The 18,500-nt window shown below is 38.6% G+C and overlaps 1 protein-coding gene across 2 annotated transcripts in view; it reads left to right on the top strand.

The window, feature by feature from the left end:
- The first annotated feature begins 2,215 nt into the window (after nt 1-2,215).
- The window catches only part of rock1 (Rho-associated, coiled-coil containing protein kinase 1), a 44,049-nt gene continuing 27,764 nt past the window's right edge, over nt 2,216-18,500 (top strand). For both annotated transcript variants that reach the window (XM_077557070.1, XM_077557069.1), the window contains exon 1: nt 2,216-3,073. In XM_077557070.1, coding sequence (XP_077413196.1) covers nt 2,981-3,073 — 93 coding nt within the window. In that variant the 5' untranslated portion in view covers nt 2,216-2,980. The remainder of the gene's footprint in view (nt 3,074-18,500) is intronic.

Raw genomic sequence — 18,500 nt, 5'->3', positions numbered from 1 at the left:
TGCGTGAGCGATGCAAAGCCAGACTTCAAGGCGTAAAATGTCGGGGCGCGTATTTATTAGTCGTACCCGTGCACATAATTGCACATACAGTACAGTGCTATGGTCATACACGAGCGTTTATATTCTATTCTATGAATCTTACGCTACACGCGTGATGCTACAATGTGACCTCCTCAAAGATCACAAGCACATGTGTGCAAACGGGTTTTAAGTAAATTGCACGACATCGCCCCCTGGTGGTCAAAACACTCAATTTACAGGCGTCTCAATGTTTCAAGAAAACAAGTCTTAATAAAGTTGTACTGTAATATTAAAATATAAATAAATATATTCTAAAAACGTTGTAATATTCTGAGAGAAAGCTATATTTTTTCTTTAAATAAAGTCATAATGAGAATAGTCATAAGTGTATTATATATATATATATATATATATATATATATATATATATATATATATATATAAATATATATATATATAAATAAACTTATATATATATATAAACTTAGAATGTAAAAATAAAACCATACCGCAATGTGTTGTACGGAATTCCTTACTTTGTATTTTAACAAATCATGGAGAGTTCATTCTGGATTCTTAATGTGTTTTTTTTCTATGCATGTTTTGAGTGCCAAATTAATTGTCAAATTCAATTTAGGAATGCAGTCATATACAGTCAAATAATAAACATCATTATGACGTTGTCTGGTTTTGCTTTCCAATTACTTATACCAAGTTTTTGAAAATAGATTTAGAAAGTTTTAACAAGATCACACCCAAATCTTGGCCAGAAAAACTGGGCTGGTCTCATATCTAAATTGGTGCATTGTTGCCATTGACTGGTGGTTCTGTGGCAGTAAAGTTGTTTCCGAGCTTTATGATGGGTAGATCCTCTCCCCACCACCCGTCACCATTGCAAAAGGTAAGTGACAACTTGTATACTTATTAATGGCAGTAAATGAGTTCTAAATATTCATAACTTTCTACTATTTATCACAGGACAAGGATAAGCTTCAATCGGCTTTAAAAGAAATGTCGGGATAGTGCTTGTCTCATAAATCAGTTAATCTTTTGACAATTTACACACACGCCTAAATGCCGTCCCCCCTCTCAGTATTGGTAATTCTCATTGAATCGATTGCAACTGGACTGTTCTGAAAGTCATGGAAGACGTTTCACTTGTCATCAGTTCATGCAACAATGCTTGGTTATGACTGCCTTGATGCACTACACAAATAACGGACGGCACAGTATGTGTATGCCCTGAGCCCTCACAGTGCAAGACGATTATTATAAAAAAAATGTTTTAAGCTGCATTAATTTTCATACTTACATAGGACAAGTAATTTAATCATAAATTTGGTTTAAATCCTAATCGTCCTTTTTAATTGATATTAATAATTATAATACATTAACTCATTCACTGCCATTGACGGCTATAGACGTAAAAAAAAATAACATTTTAACCATTTCTATTAGTTTAACTTTTTTTTTTTTTACTTTTGTTAACAAGCGTATGAAAACCTAGAAAAAAATTACTGTACATTTCGAACAGATATAAAATTGTTGATTAATCGTGAGTTAACTAGAGAAGTCATGCGATTAATTACGATTACTAATATTAATTGCCTGACGACCCAAATTTTTATTATTTTCTTTTTTTTTTTAAGAACAAAAGATTCTTGAAAATTAGGGGCGTCAGGTGATTCTTTTTTTTAAATTGTAATTAATCACATGACTTCACTACAGTAGTTAACTCAAGATTAATCACAAATTTTATATCTGTTTTAAATGTACAATTAACAAAAAATCTAAGTTCTCTTACTCTTGTTAACAAAAGTAGAAAAAACGTTACACTAATAGAAATAGTTCAAATGAATTCATGGCAGTGAATGAGTTAATTATAATAATTAATAATTAATAATAATAATATGAATCGTCTTAAATAGTCCAAGCAGCGCGGTCCTAGCTAGATTAATGCACGAACTGATGAGAGGAGAAACGCTCAGTTGCGATCGATTGCCCTGAGAGTATTATTCACAAAAAAACAGTATTAATAATTGTTATTTAAACATGTCTAAAAACGTCCCTGTATGTTACAGCACAAGTGAAGCAGCAACATGTTGCCAGTTGACGGCAGCAGCAACAGCATGGCGACTCTAGTGCGCCTGCCTGGGTTTGGCGCATGCGCACTGATTGACATTTTGAAGTGGCTCCTCTCCGGGGTGTTTGAACAGGAAGGCGGACATGTTGGCCAGCCTGTGGGACAAAATCGGGGCATCGTTTGCTGTTTCCCCCCATCGGCGACTAAAAACAAATCGAAATCCAGCGCGTGCACAAGCGGGATCGGAGGGATCACGTTGCTGGGATCCGGATACGGTTGACAGCCGGCGACAGCGACGGCGGAAGGAATTTTACCGTTGAAAGACTTGACTCGCAATTTGGAAAGAAGCAGAAGTTTTTCGCCCCCCTCCTCTTCCCCACCACTTCTTCTTTTGAGCTGTCACGTTAGTTTCTGTCGCCCTCTCTTGCGAGGACCTGGCACGGACATGGGAACTGGCCCGGACTTCTCTCCGCTGATGTTTTAAATGCATTTTTTGGTTGTTTTTCGGATGCAGCGACGTTTGAAGCCCTTCTCTGCGGGCATCCTGCGGAGGCTGACTAATCTTCGACTGTCGCGTTGCCCCTGAAAGTTGTTTTCAAGCCACATTTGGAGGGGGGAACTATACTATACTGAATTAAAAAATGTGGCTTTTGTACATTCAACGGGACCTCAAACGTTTTATCTCGTGTGCAAGCTCGAGGAGAACGATGTATTGTCTTTAGAAGTTCCCACGAAGAACGAAAAAAACAACAAACGAACATTCGGCTAGCTAGCTAGCGAGCTACCGCTGGCGGCTAACGCTAGCTAGCCACTCCGTTTGTCTCCTTTTTTGTTCCCTTAAAAACGAGACACGAGACTTATTTCCACGCTAAAAAAATGTCTTCCGGGGAAAGTATGGAGGCTCGGTTTGGAAAAATCGACGCCATGTTGAAGGACCCCAAGTCGGAGATCAACACAGATTGTCTTCTGGTAAGTTTGTTGCCTGCTAGCTGGCTAAGTAGAAAAGCGAGGCAGCCATTCGGGCTTCAGCTCAAAATTCTTTTCCAACAAGTCTCCTCGCCTCAAGTAAATGTGATATTGATGCTTAGCGGCGCACATTTCCAACTATTTCTCTCTATACATGGACTTTTTCTTTAATTTGACAGAAATCAGACGTTTGTGTGACCGTTTTTGTCGCCTTTACTAAGCAAATAAACAAGTTGCCACTTTGGGGGGGAAAAAGTCTCCGTTTAATCAATGGTGAGATTGAATTGCAAAAGTTAGTGGAAAATACAATTCAGATACATGCGTAAGCGTGTTACAAATAGACATATACACTACGGACCGATTTGAAAAACAAATCAGTTGCAACTCCTAGTGGTGTGTGATGTCATGATTAGCGCTCCTAAGTACCTTTGACATGTGGGTGGCTAGGCTTGCTTGCTTGCTTGAGTCTGCACGAACCTGATGACATACTTTTGCGACCACTGTCATTAGGTTTAGTATTAGCCTATTGAGAACGAAGGTGCATGGTGTCTATAATTGCATGTTTACGTGAATCTCCTCATCCTACATAATTTCCCCTGCATTTGATTTTTTACCGTTTATGTTCCTTGAAAACTGTCAAGGGACTATTCTGCACTTTGCTGCACAGCCCTTAGCCCCATCTTTGATTTCTGAGGCAAGTGCAGCAGCCATTGGAGTATTTTCATCATGCTGTTAGATCGTCATGCGTGTACAGTATTGGGCTTGCATTCATGAGGATGATGATGGGTTGTGTGGTCAGAGGGTTCGAAGCACATACACATGATGGTGAGTCGCTGAGGTCCCGGTGGACCGTATTGTTGTTAAAACGGCCCACCCCAGTGCAAAGGTGACTTAAATGTCACTCAGTCCTTTCGTGGCAGCTCTGCTTTGGTTTTGGGGAAGGACTGGGCTGATTTGGTTTTACAGTTTCTTCACATCGGTTTTTCAAGGAGATGGGAGAGATGGAGGACTGAAGTGAGGCTTCTTGGATCAAATGAGTCAAGAAGTCAATATGCAAATATTCTCATTCAATGTTGAGATGAGTTCCATTGCTACAATGGTCATGTAACCCTAATTTGTGCCGCATAACTAAGGTCCTGCGCTTTCTATCAATGGCAGTTTTCAGTCAATTTAGAGTTGTTGTTGTTGTTTTTTTTAAAGGAATTATTGTAAGATTGTGATCAACAGCAGACATGCACAGACACCACTTTTTTCCGGACCAAACTACAAGTACATTTAAGTACATAGCAATAGGGTGTACTGATATTTGATAATGCCAGCCATTACGTACTGCAAATGGGGTCAGATATTTCTCCCCTAAAATGTTTTTCAAAGGTAAAACCTACTAGAATAACAAACGAAACTTGACACTGTGGATGCGAACTCGGCACTTGCCAGACGGCACCCAAGCGGAGTTCATCATCCATTTTGCAGACTAGAACATCATATGCAGTCGCCTAAAGTGTTGTCAACCGTACTCAAATGTACCACAGTCTATGACATGTAGTAGTATCGTATAGGGGTTTACTTAGTTTACCGCGTTGTACATGTTTCGAGGTTGCCAATAGTGCCTAATGAAGTCATTTGCTCAACAGTGTTAGAAAACTTGGTCTTGAGGCACATGAAGGCGTGCTCTCTTACTATGTTTTTCATATAAAAAAAAAATCTTCATTTTTATGGTCTAGGAAGGTTTTTTCTATTCAATATTTACTGTTATTCTGACTTAACTAGTAGGGGTGTGCCAACAAATCGATTCTCATTTAGTACGATTCAGAATCGCTTTTAAATATCCCAAAATCGATTTTATTTAAATTATTTTATACTGTCTTCCCTTTGTTTGTGTGTGCCTTTATTGGGAGCGCTGTTCATGTTGTACCCGATTTGGCCACTTAGGGGCTGTGTGGTTCCACATGGTTCTGGTACACTGTTAAGTTGTGGCCACATTAGAGAGTAGAAGGAAAAAGTCACGATCAAGTTATTCCGATAAAAGTTGGGTTTTTTTGCAGCGTGGAGCCGTTCTTTTAAGTGCCGCGAGTAGAGTACCAATTAGCATTAGCGAGTCAGACTGGAGTAGATCATTACGATTCCTTGAACATCTATCGATTGAAGCAAAAATCATTGTCAATCAAATTATTTTGAATCAAAAATCGTTCTTAATTGAAAATTGATTCAGAATCGAATCGCACACCCCAAAAATCTGAATCGAATCGTGAGACATTCAAAGATTCCCACCCCTATTAAATAGTACATCAGTGTATGTAACTGTAATTTTAGATGATTTCATTAGGGATGCACGATAATACTATTTTCAACCCATACAATAAACCAATAATTTAGAAAGTTCCGATGTCGATAACCGATAAGTAAGCCGATAATTGTTTGCAAAATTAACTTGAATACAAATATACTTTCGAATTCTACTCTAAGTCTAACATGTACAAATCCGTTTTTGAAACATTGTGTAAAGCACCATGAAACTGAATTTTGTCAATATCTCTGCTTCAAAGACAACCAGTAACTCATTTTGAGTTTGCCAAAACAATACAGTCTATTATTATCGGCGGATTTCTTTATTATCCGGTTTAGCTGATTGGTCGGTAATAACCGATAATTATCGCCCACCGGCACCAATATTACCTAAATTTTCTCTATTATTTACTAGACTGATTAGCGCTCACACCTGGGCTTTATGCTGCTTGTTTGGTGCGCACTGGGTGTCACATGAAAGCGTTCACATTATTTACCAAATGGGACAAAAAGTGGGAAACGCAGCCTTTACCTTGTAGCTCACCACAAGAAGTCTTTGTGGTTATGTAACGTCCTCAGTATTATAGTGCCATTGACTCATTCATCCGCATAATCCATTTGATTAATGGATTTATTTAGGCCACTAGTGCCAGGTAGGTAGTCCAGCATATTAAAGGAACACCAGGCTGACGCTTTTACGCACTAGCCACATTCAAACTGCATTCCTTGTAGTAAAGCTATGATTTATTTATTTTTTTAAACTTATGTACATTTCAGACAGAAGCAGGACACTGGCGCGTTTACATAACATTAACAATTCGTAGTGATCTCAAAGCCACAGTGACAATTGCGCTCAACTTGTGGTGCTTACATCTACCAGCCACTGATCACGATTGGTCGATTTCCGTGAAAAAGAACGTGATCGGCATACGTGCATCGTTGCTGATCACAAAAAAAAACGATCACACATCTCGTACTTTGCAACCTGCAGCCAACGAGAGACCAGCCAACGAGAGACCAGCCCGAGTGCGATGTAGCGTCCCCTCCCACTTTTTAACTGCACATTACACACCAAACCAGTAACTGAATGATAATACATGTGTATTTTCTGCAATGTCAATTTCAAATAATATCCCGTTTTTCAATAATCCATGGATGGAATGTTTTACTTCTTTATTTTTTAATCTTTTTCATCAATGAATCAAAAATAATAATTGATGGATAATAATAATAATAAACGGAGCAGCTCTAATATTAACTCATTCACTGCCATTGATGGCTATAGATGTCAAAAATTCATTTGAACTATTTCTATTAGTTTAACTTTTTTTTCTTCCAATTTTGTAGAGTATGAAAACCTAGAATTTTTTTATTGTACATTTAGAACAGATATAAAATATGCGACTTTATAAACTCGCAAATTTGCCACTTAATAAAGTGGCAAATTTCCGAGTTTTTTCTCACAAATTTGCCACTTTATAAACTCGAAAATGTATGAGGTTTTTTTTCTCACTTTAAATGAGCAAATTTGCCACTTTATAAACTCGGAAATGTATGAGGTTTTTTTTCTCACTTTAAATGAGCAAATTAGCCACTTTATAAAGTGGCAAATTTCTGTTTTTTTTCTCCCAAATTGGTCACTTTATAAAGTGGCAAATTTCTGATTTTTTTCCCCCAAATTGGCCACTTTATAAAATGTCAAATTTGCGAGTTTTTTTCTCGGAATATTACCCCCCCAAATAAATAAATTATACATGGCCCCAATACACCGCCGTACTAGTAACACAGATTGCTCAATGAAAAAAAAAGAAAAGTGATTTATAGGAGATGGAACACATTTCGATCTATTCTAAATGTACAGTTTTTCTCTCTAGGTTTTCATACTCTTGTTAACAAAAGTGGAAAAAAAATGTTAAACTAATAGAAATAGTTACGTATTTTCCACATTGTAAGGCGCACCTAAAAGCCTTTAATTTTCTCAAACCGTGCGCCTTGTTTTTAAATAGGCCATTCATTGACGGGTGCGCCTTATAGTGCGAAAAATACGGCAAAAGGAATTTTTGACATCTATAGCCGTCAATGGCAGTACATGAGTTAAAAATGTGCAGCTAATGCACATGGTGATGATGATGTGAGTTGTGGATGATCTGTATCAAAATGGGCAGCATAAAACTCCGATCGGAACACCCCTACTTATACAGAAAAGGGCTTTGTATAGTGCGTGTGGGATGTTAAGCTTTACACTCTTGTCACATTCTGCCGCTGACATTGCACCAGCAAATTCCCAGGTCGACTTCAACCCATGCTTCCCCTAATCTCGCCTCTGTCCCTTAAGCACTGGACGGTGAGATCAGAAAAGTAGTGAAACTGCCCACTAAAATGACCAGTGTGGAGAAGAGCCTTTTAAGTTTAGTATCAAAACTGTGACAGTAATCCACAATGCATAGTGGTGTGACTTAACACGATTCTTACTTCTCTCGCCCTGCTGTTGTCGTCACAGCAACAAGTATTTTTTATTACACCAGGTGTTGGTCACACATATTACTGGGGGGTCCTCGGTTTACGATGGAATACCACGTGTGAACGTTTTGTCTGAATTTAGCCCGAAAAGGAGAAAAAGAACTCACGGCTCAGGGTTAGTCCATATCTGATTGGAAACTTGTAGTTCAAGGAGCTAAACAAGTCTCAAGTAGTGCTGAAATGAAACCATCAATGAAATAACTACAATAATTTGATTGTAAAAAAAGTCGACTTAAATATTTGTATGTGTATGTAAATATTTCTTGACAATAATATGTTGTGTGTGACCTCATGACATTCTGATGAATATCAAATTTGTGGAATATAGAGTTAGGAAGCTAAATCCAGTCGTTCGTATCCATCTCAGGGGGCGGCCATTTTGCCACTTGCTGTCGACTGATGATGACATCACAGTTGCCCAAGGCTCAGGCAATGACCAATCACAGCTCACCTGTTTTCTGAAGCTGAGCTGTGATTGGTCGTTATCTGAGTCTTGAGCAACTGTGATGTCATTTTCATTCGACAATACAATAGTGTTAATTTTTTTCCGCCATTTTTAAATTTAGTCTCAGTTTTAGTCCAGTTTCAATCACCCTTGTTATTATCATAGTTAGTCAACTTAAGCCTGTTTTTATTTAGTCCATTTTTAGTCTGCTATAAAGCTAGCATTTTAGTCCAAGAAAACATAATTTTGTTATTCTAGTTTTAGTCAACAACAACTGTCAACGTTTTGGTCTAGTTTTAATCAGAACAATCCTTTAACCCCTGTAAAAAATAAATAAATAAATAAATCAGCAGATTATGTTTGAACATTTTGGATCTAAAACCATTTCACATAAAATTTCCTCTCATCTTTTTGATGAAAAACAACTTCACACACAATTACAGTATATCAACAAGTGGCTGGTAAGGCTCCATGCGATAAACTAATTAGTTAGCAGTCGGATTAACATTATAGTTGGAACGTTATAGTCGTAGGATTAATGTTACGTTCTAACTATAATTTTCTCTTCTTTTTTTTTTTTTTTAAACCTTTCACTGTGAATTCACTTTCTGTCTGTCCCATGTTTGTGCATGTTGCACTCGCTAGTTGCAGATTTGAAAGGTGTGTCACATGACAGATTAGCAGAGACAAGATTTTACAAAATCATATAATTTTTATCTTGTTTTTGTTCACAAACTCAAACGTCCATTGATTTTAATCCAGTTTTTATTAAGTGAAGTACATTTTCGTCTCGTCTTCATTCATCGAGTCCCAGTTATTGTTTATTAATGAGGCCTGTAGTCTAGTTTTTAGTCCGGTGAAAAATGTGTGTTGACGAAATTATTTTTGTTGAGTTTTCGTTGATGAAATTAACACTACTCGACATCAAGTGGCAAAATGGCCGCCTTCTGATGTTGATAAAAATGGCTAGATGTTACTGCTTAGCTCATATTCCACTAACGCAATATTAACCAGAATACCATATTTAGACTACTGGTGCTACATATGATAGAACATATTATTGTCAAGAAAATCAATTTGGATTGACTACCCCTTTATTTAAAAATAAAATGTAATATGACACCATCACTCAACATGCAGCCTAGCTAGCAGTTAGCCATTTAGTTGCCAGCTGTTAACCTGAAGTCACAGCCGCTGTCTTGACACTCATTCCCTGATGCCAATGCCACTCACCAGGGCAGACCACACCTTTTTTAAATCCACACTCTTAACACAAATTTGGATTTGGAACGGACTCCCTATACCTGTACATCGCAACCTCTCGCAAATAAAAGCCACTTGGTCTCTGTGACCTCCCATCCTGTTGCAGACAGAGCCAATTAAAGTCACCTAAAAGTGCGCGCACACTACTTTTTTAATGGGCCAAAGCCGCGGGGACTGCTCACGCTGGCAGCCTTGCACACAAGCTTGTTGTTTTTTTTCTCCCCCCCCCCTTTTTTTCTTTTTCACCCCCTCCCTCGCCGCAATCCGCCTTGATCGATGAATGGAGGTCTTTTGCCCGAGCCGTGGCGCAACTCCGCGCAGCGTTTAATAAAATTCCATCCTAATCAAATAACCTCTTGTCTTGGGACCGGCCCCCCGAGTTCCCCCCAGTGTGTCCCAAAAGCCGTTCTGCTGCACGCCTGGCGACGTTTGAAGCCAGGCAGGCTGCTATGAGGTAGCAGGGTGTGGGCTCCAGCGCTCTTCGCCATAAACCAAAATTATGTGCACTGAAGACTCATGTTTCTGAAGGCAGCGGCGAAACAGAACATTAGGCTCATAAAGCGGCCAACCGTGCCTGGTTATGAGTAATCGGTTCCATCAGAATGCTCAATGGCGGCCTGTTCGCCCGCACTTTTCTGTACCTTGAGTCTTTTTGTTGTAGCGTAGCACTGTTGTGGTTTTTCTTTTCACAAGGGCCCTGTCATTTGTCTCGTGCCTTACAGCGGGCCTCCGGGCCTATCGAGGCCTGTGTTCCGTCCAACATTGTCCGTCTTTATCTTCTAACCCCCTAAATAAATCCTGCGTGGATGGAAGAGGGCCTTATCTGTATGGGTGCCCCCCTCCTCCTCAATCATGTTCCAGGCAGGCTCCTAAAAGAGGGATCACACTGGACAGAATTCCTGACATTGTGATGTGGAAGCTCCCTGACATTGGGGGGTCCGATCATTGTCCGCTTGTTGCTTTTGTGAACAGCTGATAGCTCTCAAAACGGAACGTCAGGCCTGTGTAGAACGGTTGTTCACTTGTTTATACGAACCGGTTCAATTTTATGATAGGGCTGGACGATTATGGGAAAAATGATCATCACGGTTATTTTGATTGAGATTGAAATCACGATTAACAAAATGATTATTCATTTATTGATTTAAAAATTAAAAACATTTTTTTATTCATCCCTTCACGTTAAGAACACTACTCTTTTTGTCAAATATAATGTAACTTTATAAATATATGAAATTCAAGCCTCTTGCATTTTCATTCTTCATTTTCAAACTTAAGCATTACATTACCCTCTTTATCATATTTATTTTATGTTATTTTCATAAGTTTGCAGACTTGATGGGCTAACCTGGGACCTCAGGGAATTGTATTTTGTGCCATGTCAAGTGGAAATGTGTTAATTTGACCCCAAAAAAGTCCTTGCATAAGCATATATTTGTATCCTTGAATTTTGAGGAGAAAAAAATTATGTGAATCTTTAAACAACAAAAAAAACAAACTTCAAATAATAACAATAAAAAATACTGTATACTAAAACAGTAATTGCAAAGCAAATACTGGTTGTTTCTGTGCGTTTTGGCCTCTTCGGGCCAGTGTGGTGCCGTGCATCCATGGTGTACGCTTACAATGAGAACAGAAGGAAGTTTTGATTGAATTAAAATAACTTGTTTTTCACAAATGGGGAATTTGTGCCTTTCGAGTAGTGTTATCTTACTTGTAGGTATGTGTTTCCACAGCATTTGTGTGTGAATATTCGTTTTTTCAAGGACTAGTCCGAACTTGATGCTAACTTCCTGTTAGCCTTTGAATGGGATCCTCCATTCACTTGGATTAGCATTAGCGTTAGGTTCGCGATGTGTTAAAAACAAAGCATGTTTAGTATTTAGATACACACTCTATGTAATTCTCCTTGTCGTGTGTTCAGTTGTACATTTAATGCCAACTGGAGTGTCATTAAACTGCTTAAAGGACACTGATTTGCTCCGGGCTAGCTACAAGCTACATGGTGCATTCAGGGTCCTTTCACAACGTAGGGAACTTGTAAATATGCCACCGCGTTGTGGACATTAATTGTTTTCCTTCGATCATTACGTTTTAATGATCGAGAGAAGCCAAAGTCGAAATCACAAAAAAATTTCGGTTAATCGTCCACCGCTATTTTAGAATAATTTGTGACAACGTCAGCGTTGAAACTGTAAGGGTAAGTTTCATATACAGTGAGTGTTGTAAAAGTTATCTCCCATTTACACACATGGACAAAATTGTTGATACCCCTTTGTTATGAAAAGAAAACCCCACAATGGTCACTCAAATCACTGGAAACTTACACATGTCAGGCATTACATAATATGTACACTGTGTCCGTCTTTTTTAAATTGCTCTCAAGAAGCATGCGCTTGTCCACCATACAGTAAACAAAGCTGTCTTTTGAACACCTTTGATATGTGAATGAGCGTGTTATATAACAATGAGAATTTTTACAGACTGCCGTTTTCAGCCTTTGGGCAGGAACAGTAGCACAAGCCCCTTTTAACGGGACCGTTTCAGCACCTTACACACAACACGAAAAAAAAAGCCTGCTTAGATGACCAATATGAAAATGGCTTTTGAATTTGGATGCTGTGTCACTGTGAAAGTGCTTCGCAGGGTTCTATGTAAAAGGTATAAGTAGATTAATATGAGGTATTTTTTGCGAGATATGCTATTTAAGAATGTTGCTGACAACAACAGCGGATTAAAAAAAACAACAAGCTGCAGTGCACTTTTTGGGTGGAGCGTGTTTGTCTTTTGGATCATTAGAATATCATTATTTCTGATGGATTAACTGGATTATGCAACAAAACCAAAACACCGATCAAGTAATTTCCTACAATGCTTTTGGAAGGGTCATTTATATAAAGATAAATACCAATACCAATCTATGTCAGTTATTGCGATTTATATTTTTTACTCAAATTTTGAAAATAATAATCAGTAAAGTTGTACATATACTAGTTAGGAAAAATCGATTGGGCAATATATCGCGATTATTACAACGCGCAATTCTCGAATCGATTTGATATGCGGCCGAATCGATTTTTGAGCATCAAATTTTTATGAGAATATTCAACAAAACGTCTTACTTGGGGTTAGGATTCACACATTAAGCATTGAAGATTGTTATATTAATGTAACATTAAGCCTTAATATTTGATTTCAGTGCTGTTCAAACATGAATTAAATGCAGTGGCTCAGTTACAAGCCTGAATTTTCAGATAAATAAATACATTTTCATACAAATCTTACAGTGTACATGCACAAGTTTACTGATTTGTATTTTCTAAATTTGAGTTTAAAAAAAATCGCAATAATCAATTTCTAGATTCGTATCGGGATTAATCGGCATGGAATCGAATCGTGACCTATGAATCGTGATACGAATCGAATCGCCAGCTACTAGGCAATTCACACCCCTAACATACAATGTAAGATTTTTATGAAAATGTACTTCAGGCTTATAACCGTGAACTGTATTTAACAAACGGGTTGCATGTTTGAACAGCATTGAAATCAAATTTTAAGGCATAATGTTCCATTAATATAACATTCTTCCATGCTTAAAGTGTGAACCCTTACCCTAATTAAGACATTGTGTTGAATATTTCCATCAAAAATTGATCTTTAAAAATCGATTCGGCTGCATATTGAATGGATACGAGAATTGCGCGCTGTAGCATCGCGATATATTGCCCAATCGATGTTTTTAACAACACTAGTGATTTATGGCTTAGAGGGTGGATTTATTACAATACAAGAGATACTGCTTCATGAATTCATATCAAAATTCCGGTTGATTTTAAAGGTTGCATGGCTGTCTTTTAGAACTGGTTCTACAATTTGAGACATTCAAATCGGCTTTATTAAGACATTGCCTATTCCGTGTACTCCAAAGACGACATTTGCATGTCAAGGCAGGACCTTCTTGTTTTTCAAGCAAGTCATAAAAATGAGTTAAAGTCAATATCTGTGTCACAGACGGCACTTCAATGTGGTGTGTCAGTGCAGTAGAAAACATCAAGTAAGAAACCTCTACCACATCCTCTGCAGGATTATATTGAAAAAAAAAAGAAAGAAGAAACTTTCTGGTTGCCTGAAACGACGAACTACATTGTGGTGCTAGTTAGCATACTAGCTAACAGAGACTCCTTCTTCTATGATGTCAAATTTGATGAGTTCACGGAGTGCACATCTTCCTATAGTTTTCTTTTGGCATGTAATAGTGCGGAGCCACTGAACAAATGAAGTTGCATTACACTAACTTGAATGACTGGCATACCTGGTGTGTGCATTATCTTTTGAGTCGGCTTAATGAAGTGAACGCTTATTGTGTGTGCATGCAGTAATATCTAACACAGCGGTGTGAAAAATGTCATGCAACTCCTAGTCAGATACTAGCATTGCTAGCGTTTTTGCAGCTTCAGCATGTTTTGGAAAGGGTTACACTAATTTTTTTTATTTTTTTGTACTTGTTTCCAAACGTTTTCCTTTTCAGGCTTCAAAGAGGAGGTGCGATGTATACAAAGTAGCATTTTCAGTTTAAATGCCCCACAATTCGTTATTAGATACCAACACTGTTAACCTTTTCGCTGTTTTCCGCATGTATTTGGAAATGGTTACCATATCGATAAAACATCAATTCTTTTCAAATGTTTTGCTTTTCAGTGTGTTCTATCAATATGACAGTTTTTTTTAACCTACTTTCAGTAAAAAAAAGTATAAAAAAAAAAAGTTCCTTGCAATTGGTCCCTGATTCCAAGCCAGATGCTAGCATTGCATTTTCACTCACTAGTTTCGGCTTGTACATTGAAAGGGGAACACGACTGATTTTCAAAAATGCCCACGTTGAGACATATTTTGTATTGTTAATCTTTTCGGGCACCAAAACATTTTCAGTTATGATTTCTAGTCACATGCTAGGAGTCCTTCAAAACCTCGCCATCATCAATCTTTTTACTGACATGTCTGTACATTAGTTGCATTTCAAAATGCCATTTCTAATTTTAGAGACCTTTGTCGTTCACCAATAGCTCTTTGTTGCAAGGTGCGGTCTGCACTAATAATACAGCTAATAACTAATTAGCCCTCAGGGTTAACAGAGGAGGATATTGGTGTCATGGATGTCAAATTGTGGCCGTGTTTGATGAGTTGTTTTGTTTTTAAACTGAAGTGAAATATAATTACTCAATCATTCTCTTCTGTGTATTACATGAGATCATTTATGAAAGTTGATTGTTGTTGTGTTCATACAAATCAGTGTAGCGTGAGCCAAATGCAGATCTAAGTTGAACGTGTTTAGCATTTGTTGCAAGAACAATGCATCTGCTCTCCTCTGCAAGTGGAAACTTAAGGCTTGCTAAATGTGTAGCTGATCTGCCCCATTTTCACTTCAGGTTCCTCGCTGGCTGTTGTAAACCGCACCCCTCAGCTGTTCAGGCCTGGGAAAAAACAATTGGCGGAGCTATTTGTAGCTTTGCATTCCCTCAACTGACCGATGATGTGCAGGAATGCACACTGAAAACGACAGAGGCTCTTTATAATGGAGCAATTCTTCCTATGAACTCAGATGGGATGAAATCCACAGTGACCTCCACCTTGTCATTTTTTTATTAGTTTGCAGGATCATGCAAAAACTACTTTACTGCTGTTTTTAAACATTTTGTGTTGCTTAGATACTATGCCAAAACTGCTTTCCACTGAAATACTTCACTTTAGCTAAACTTATTTATAGAACAGACGAAAGAAAAAATTAAACAATCGCAGCTGTAACAAAGTGTTTTCCGAATATCAATTGAATGTGAAACTCTAAATAATAATGTCAAGAGCAGTACAAGACTTTTTTGCTCCAGTTAGTGAAAACACGTGAGTTCTCTTCACTGTGGGAGTAGCACAATTATATTTTGACGCACGAACGTTTGTGACAGTGATTCTCTCTGGCTGGGAACTCGTAAGGAAGCCGAGTGCCCCCGTTTTTGCCACCTCTAGGTTGACTGTCACTACCGTTTATCCGCTGAACTTGTAAGCTATGTAGTCTTTCTAGGCAAGCAGGATTTCCTGTCACTTGTTGTTATGTACAGTATGAGCGCGTTAACCAACTTTGGCAATTTTTCCACATTACACTTTTTTTTTTAAATTTTTAATTATTATTTTTTTTACCTGAACAGCAAGGAAGCGTTGTAAGATTTCGTACGCTTTGGATCGGGTTCACGTGTTTGCTTGATCTCGTGTTTCCCCGAGACAGACAGTCTGCACAATGGCCCACATGTGGAAAGCATATTGTCTTGAAGAGGTGGCAGAAAAGGAAGTGACAAGTCGGGTCCGCATGCCTCGTGCTGGCATGCGCAACGGGGATGATGTGGCTGAATCTCCCATGGAAAACTTACACTCGCACTTAAATGTCTGGAAAAGAGCTTGCGTCGCGTGCAAATTCCTCTCTCCAAAAGCTTAAAAGAAATAATTACCATATGTAATGTCAACCGCTTAATGCTGCGTTGTGCGCTGATATTCACATTTTTTCGAGCTGGCTTTATTACCGCATCACATTTATGGCGTTTCTTTCAACATCATCACACATTCAAATCACCCTAAAGATGTCCCAAGGATGGGTGATGCTAGTTCTTGGTTATGATTTGAACCTAGGACTCCCTGTATGTAGTCCTTACATAATCCTTCTACCAATATTTACCAGCAGAGTATTTTGGACCTTTGAATGCTTTTAGCATTTAAGTTGCCACTCCTGTTTCATGCCCAGCCAATAAATGACTCCTTATCAGGCTCCTATAGCGCTTAATGACCAACCTTGATTGATTGTGGAGGTGTGTATGTTGGCAAAGAGTATAATAGAAATTCACTGTCAATATTTGTACAAAGCTCGCACGCCGAGATTGTGCGAAATTGGCTCATCAGGTGCACGTTGGAGTGAACGCTGCACTACAATTGCATTCAACACGACAGACTGTAAGTCGTGTGTCTCAGGTCTCAAACTTGACACCCCTGTTCTGGGCTTTCCCATATTCCCTTTCACACAACCGCCGTCCAGCTTTGGAGGTAGTTCCAGTTGTGTGAAATTTCCTGGTTGATTTTGCCTCCCCATTCAATATCACTACTGTTCCCCTAAATTCACAGCAGTATTTAATTAACCCTGGAGAACCCAAGAACCCTTTTCTTCTTTGGAAAATTATGAATTATACATTAAATGACTGCTATAAGTTCACTGAACACCAAAATATTATGTTTTTTTATAATTTTAACCCTTTATTCCCTAATTTAGGATTAGGGCGAAATTGGACCCTTTTGGGATTTAGGGGTATCATTTCGAAAAATCGGAATAACAAAAACTGTCAGTAAACTATTTAGAATTTAAGAAAATAATCAATCAAATACACAGCTACATTGAACAATATAATTTTTTTTGTTTTATTTGTTGCATTTTGGAACTGGATTTTGAATGTACAAACACACTTTGGCCAATGGAAACAAGAACACAGGGACAAAATCACTGCTGGGAAAAAAAATAAAGGTCTTTGTTATTTGAGTAGCAGAATTTATAGGGGCCAAATTTGACCCAGTGGGTTCTCCAGGGTTAAAGGTGCTATATCAAAACAAGTGGTCAGTACCACATTTTAGCACCATGCCACAGGGTCATCAAGCTCAGTGTTTGACAGACATTTGGTAAGATCGTTGTTTGTTTGGCATCACCTCTGCTAACGCTACCAAAAACTGCTCTGTGACAAAATCTGCTCACCAGATAGCAATAAAAAATGTTCGGATCGTTTTTGATAGGGTGACATGGGAGGTTGAAAGCAGCGCCTGCCGCCTGGTTACTACAACGTCGCTGCACAGAAAGATCTAATTCTGCGTGTAGTTGACATACTCTGTAACATCCTTGTTAAATGCAGACCTAAGATTTACTTGATTGTAATCCCCTGATTTCCTTGCAGCAGTGCAGATTGTATCTAATAGTGGGTCTCTTGTTTGCTCACTGAAGATTGTTGCGTAGTTCACTCATAGCTCGGGGCTACATATACTAACACGACTCAACTCTAGTCCACTAGAATGATCAATTCCAGGATCGTCACAGGTTTGTGCACCTATGGCCTCCAGAACTCATTATTCACCCGCTATTGTCACCCAAGCTACCTTTTTTAGTGATCCTTTTTTAAAGAGATGAAGATGAAACAATACCACACCGAAAATCCCTTCTTTAGCATTTAGCTTAGCTGTGTCTTTCTGAGGTCACTCTTCATAGAAAGCAGGTCCTGAGCTGACCAGACATAATTTAATTTGTACACCATGTTCGCTTTAGGCAAGGCTTCTCGACCTGATCTAGTAGAGCTGTTTGAGTTCACATCATTCATTTTGTCTTCAAATAACTTTCAATCTTTAACTGAAATGCTGAGCTGACTAAAACTCGATCTTTCAAGATCATTGATTCTCGCTACACTGGCCTTACCTGAAGACCCAGTTGCAGACTTTGAACTGTTTCAGTTCTCATGTATTTTGTTGTTTTGCCCACACATGGGCCACATTCACTAAATGTACTCTAACTGCAATACCTGCTTCTTTAGTCATGTTGGCGTTTCAGTGGCCTGCTTGTGATTTTCTTTGTTTTTTCCTTCATTTGTTCTCCCGCTGGACCACATGCACAGGCCTCCGCTCCCTCCTCTTTTCCGTCACAGCGTTTAAGTGCTGGCGCGGAGTGAAAACGAGCCAAGCCGCGCTGTATGTGACTCTACTCAACGGGACGGGACCCCCTCCTCTTTTTTCTTCTTCATCTTTCCTCCTTTTCCTTCACTTTTTTTCACGGAGAACTTGTTTGGCCACATACCTAAAATAGCTTCTCTGACGTGTACAGTCCTGTTATGGAATGTTACTGTGGCT

This window comes from Vanacampus margaritifer, chromosome 2, assembly GCF_051991255.1.
Source record: "Vanacampus margaritifer isolate UIUO_Vmar chromosome 2, RoL_Vmar_1.0, whole genome shotgun sequence".
Classification (NCBI taxonomy): Eukaryota; Metazoa; Chordata; class Actinopteri; order Syngnathiformes; family Syngnathidae; genus Vanacampus; species Vanacampus margaritifer.
This window is presented reverse-complemented; position numbering and strand designations above follow the sequence as displayed.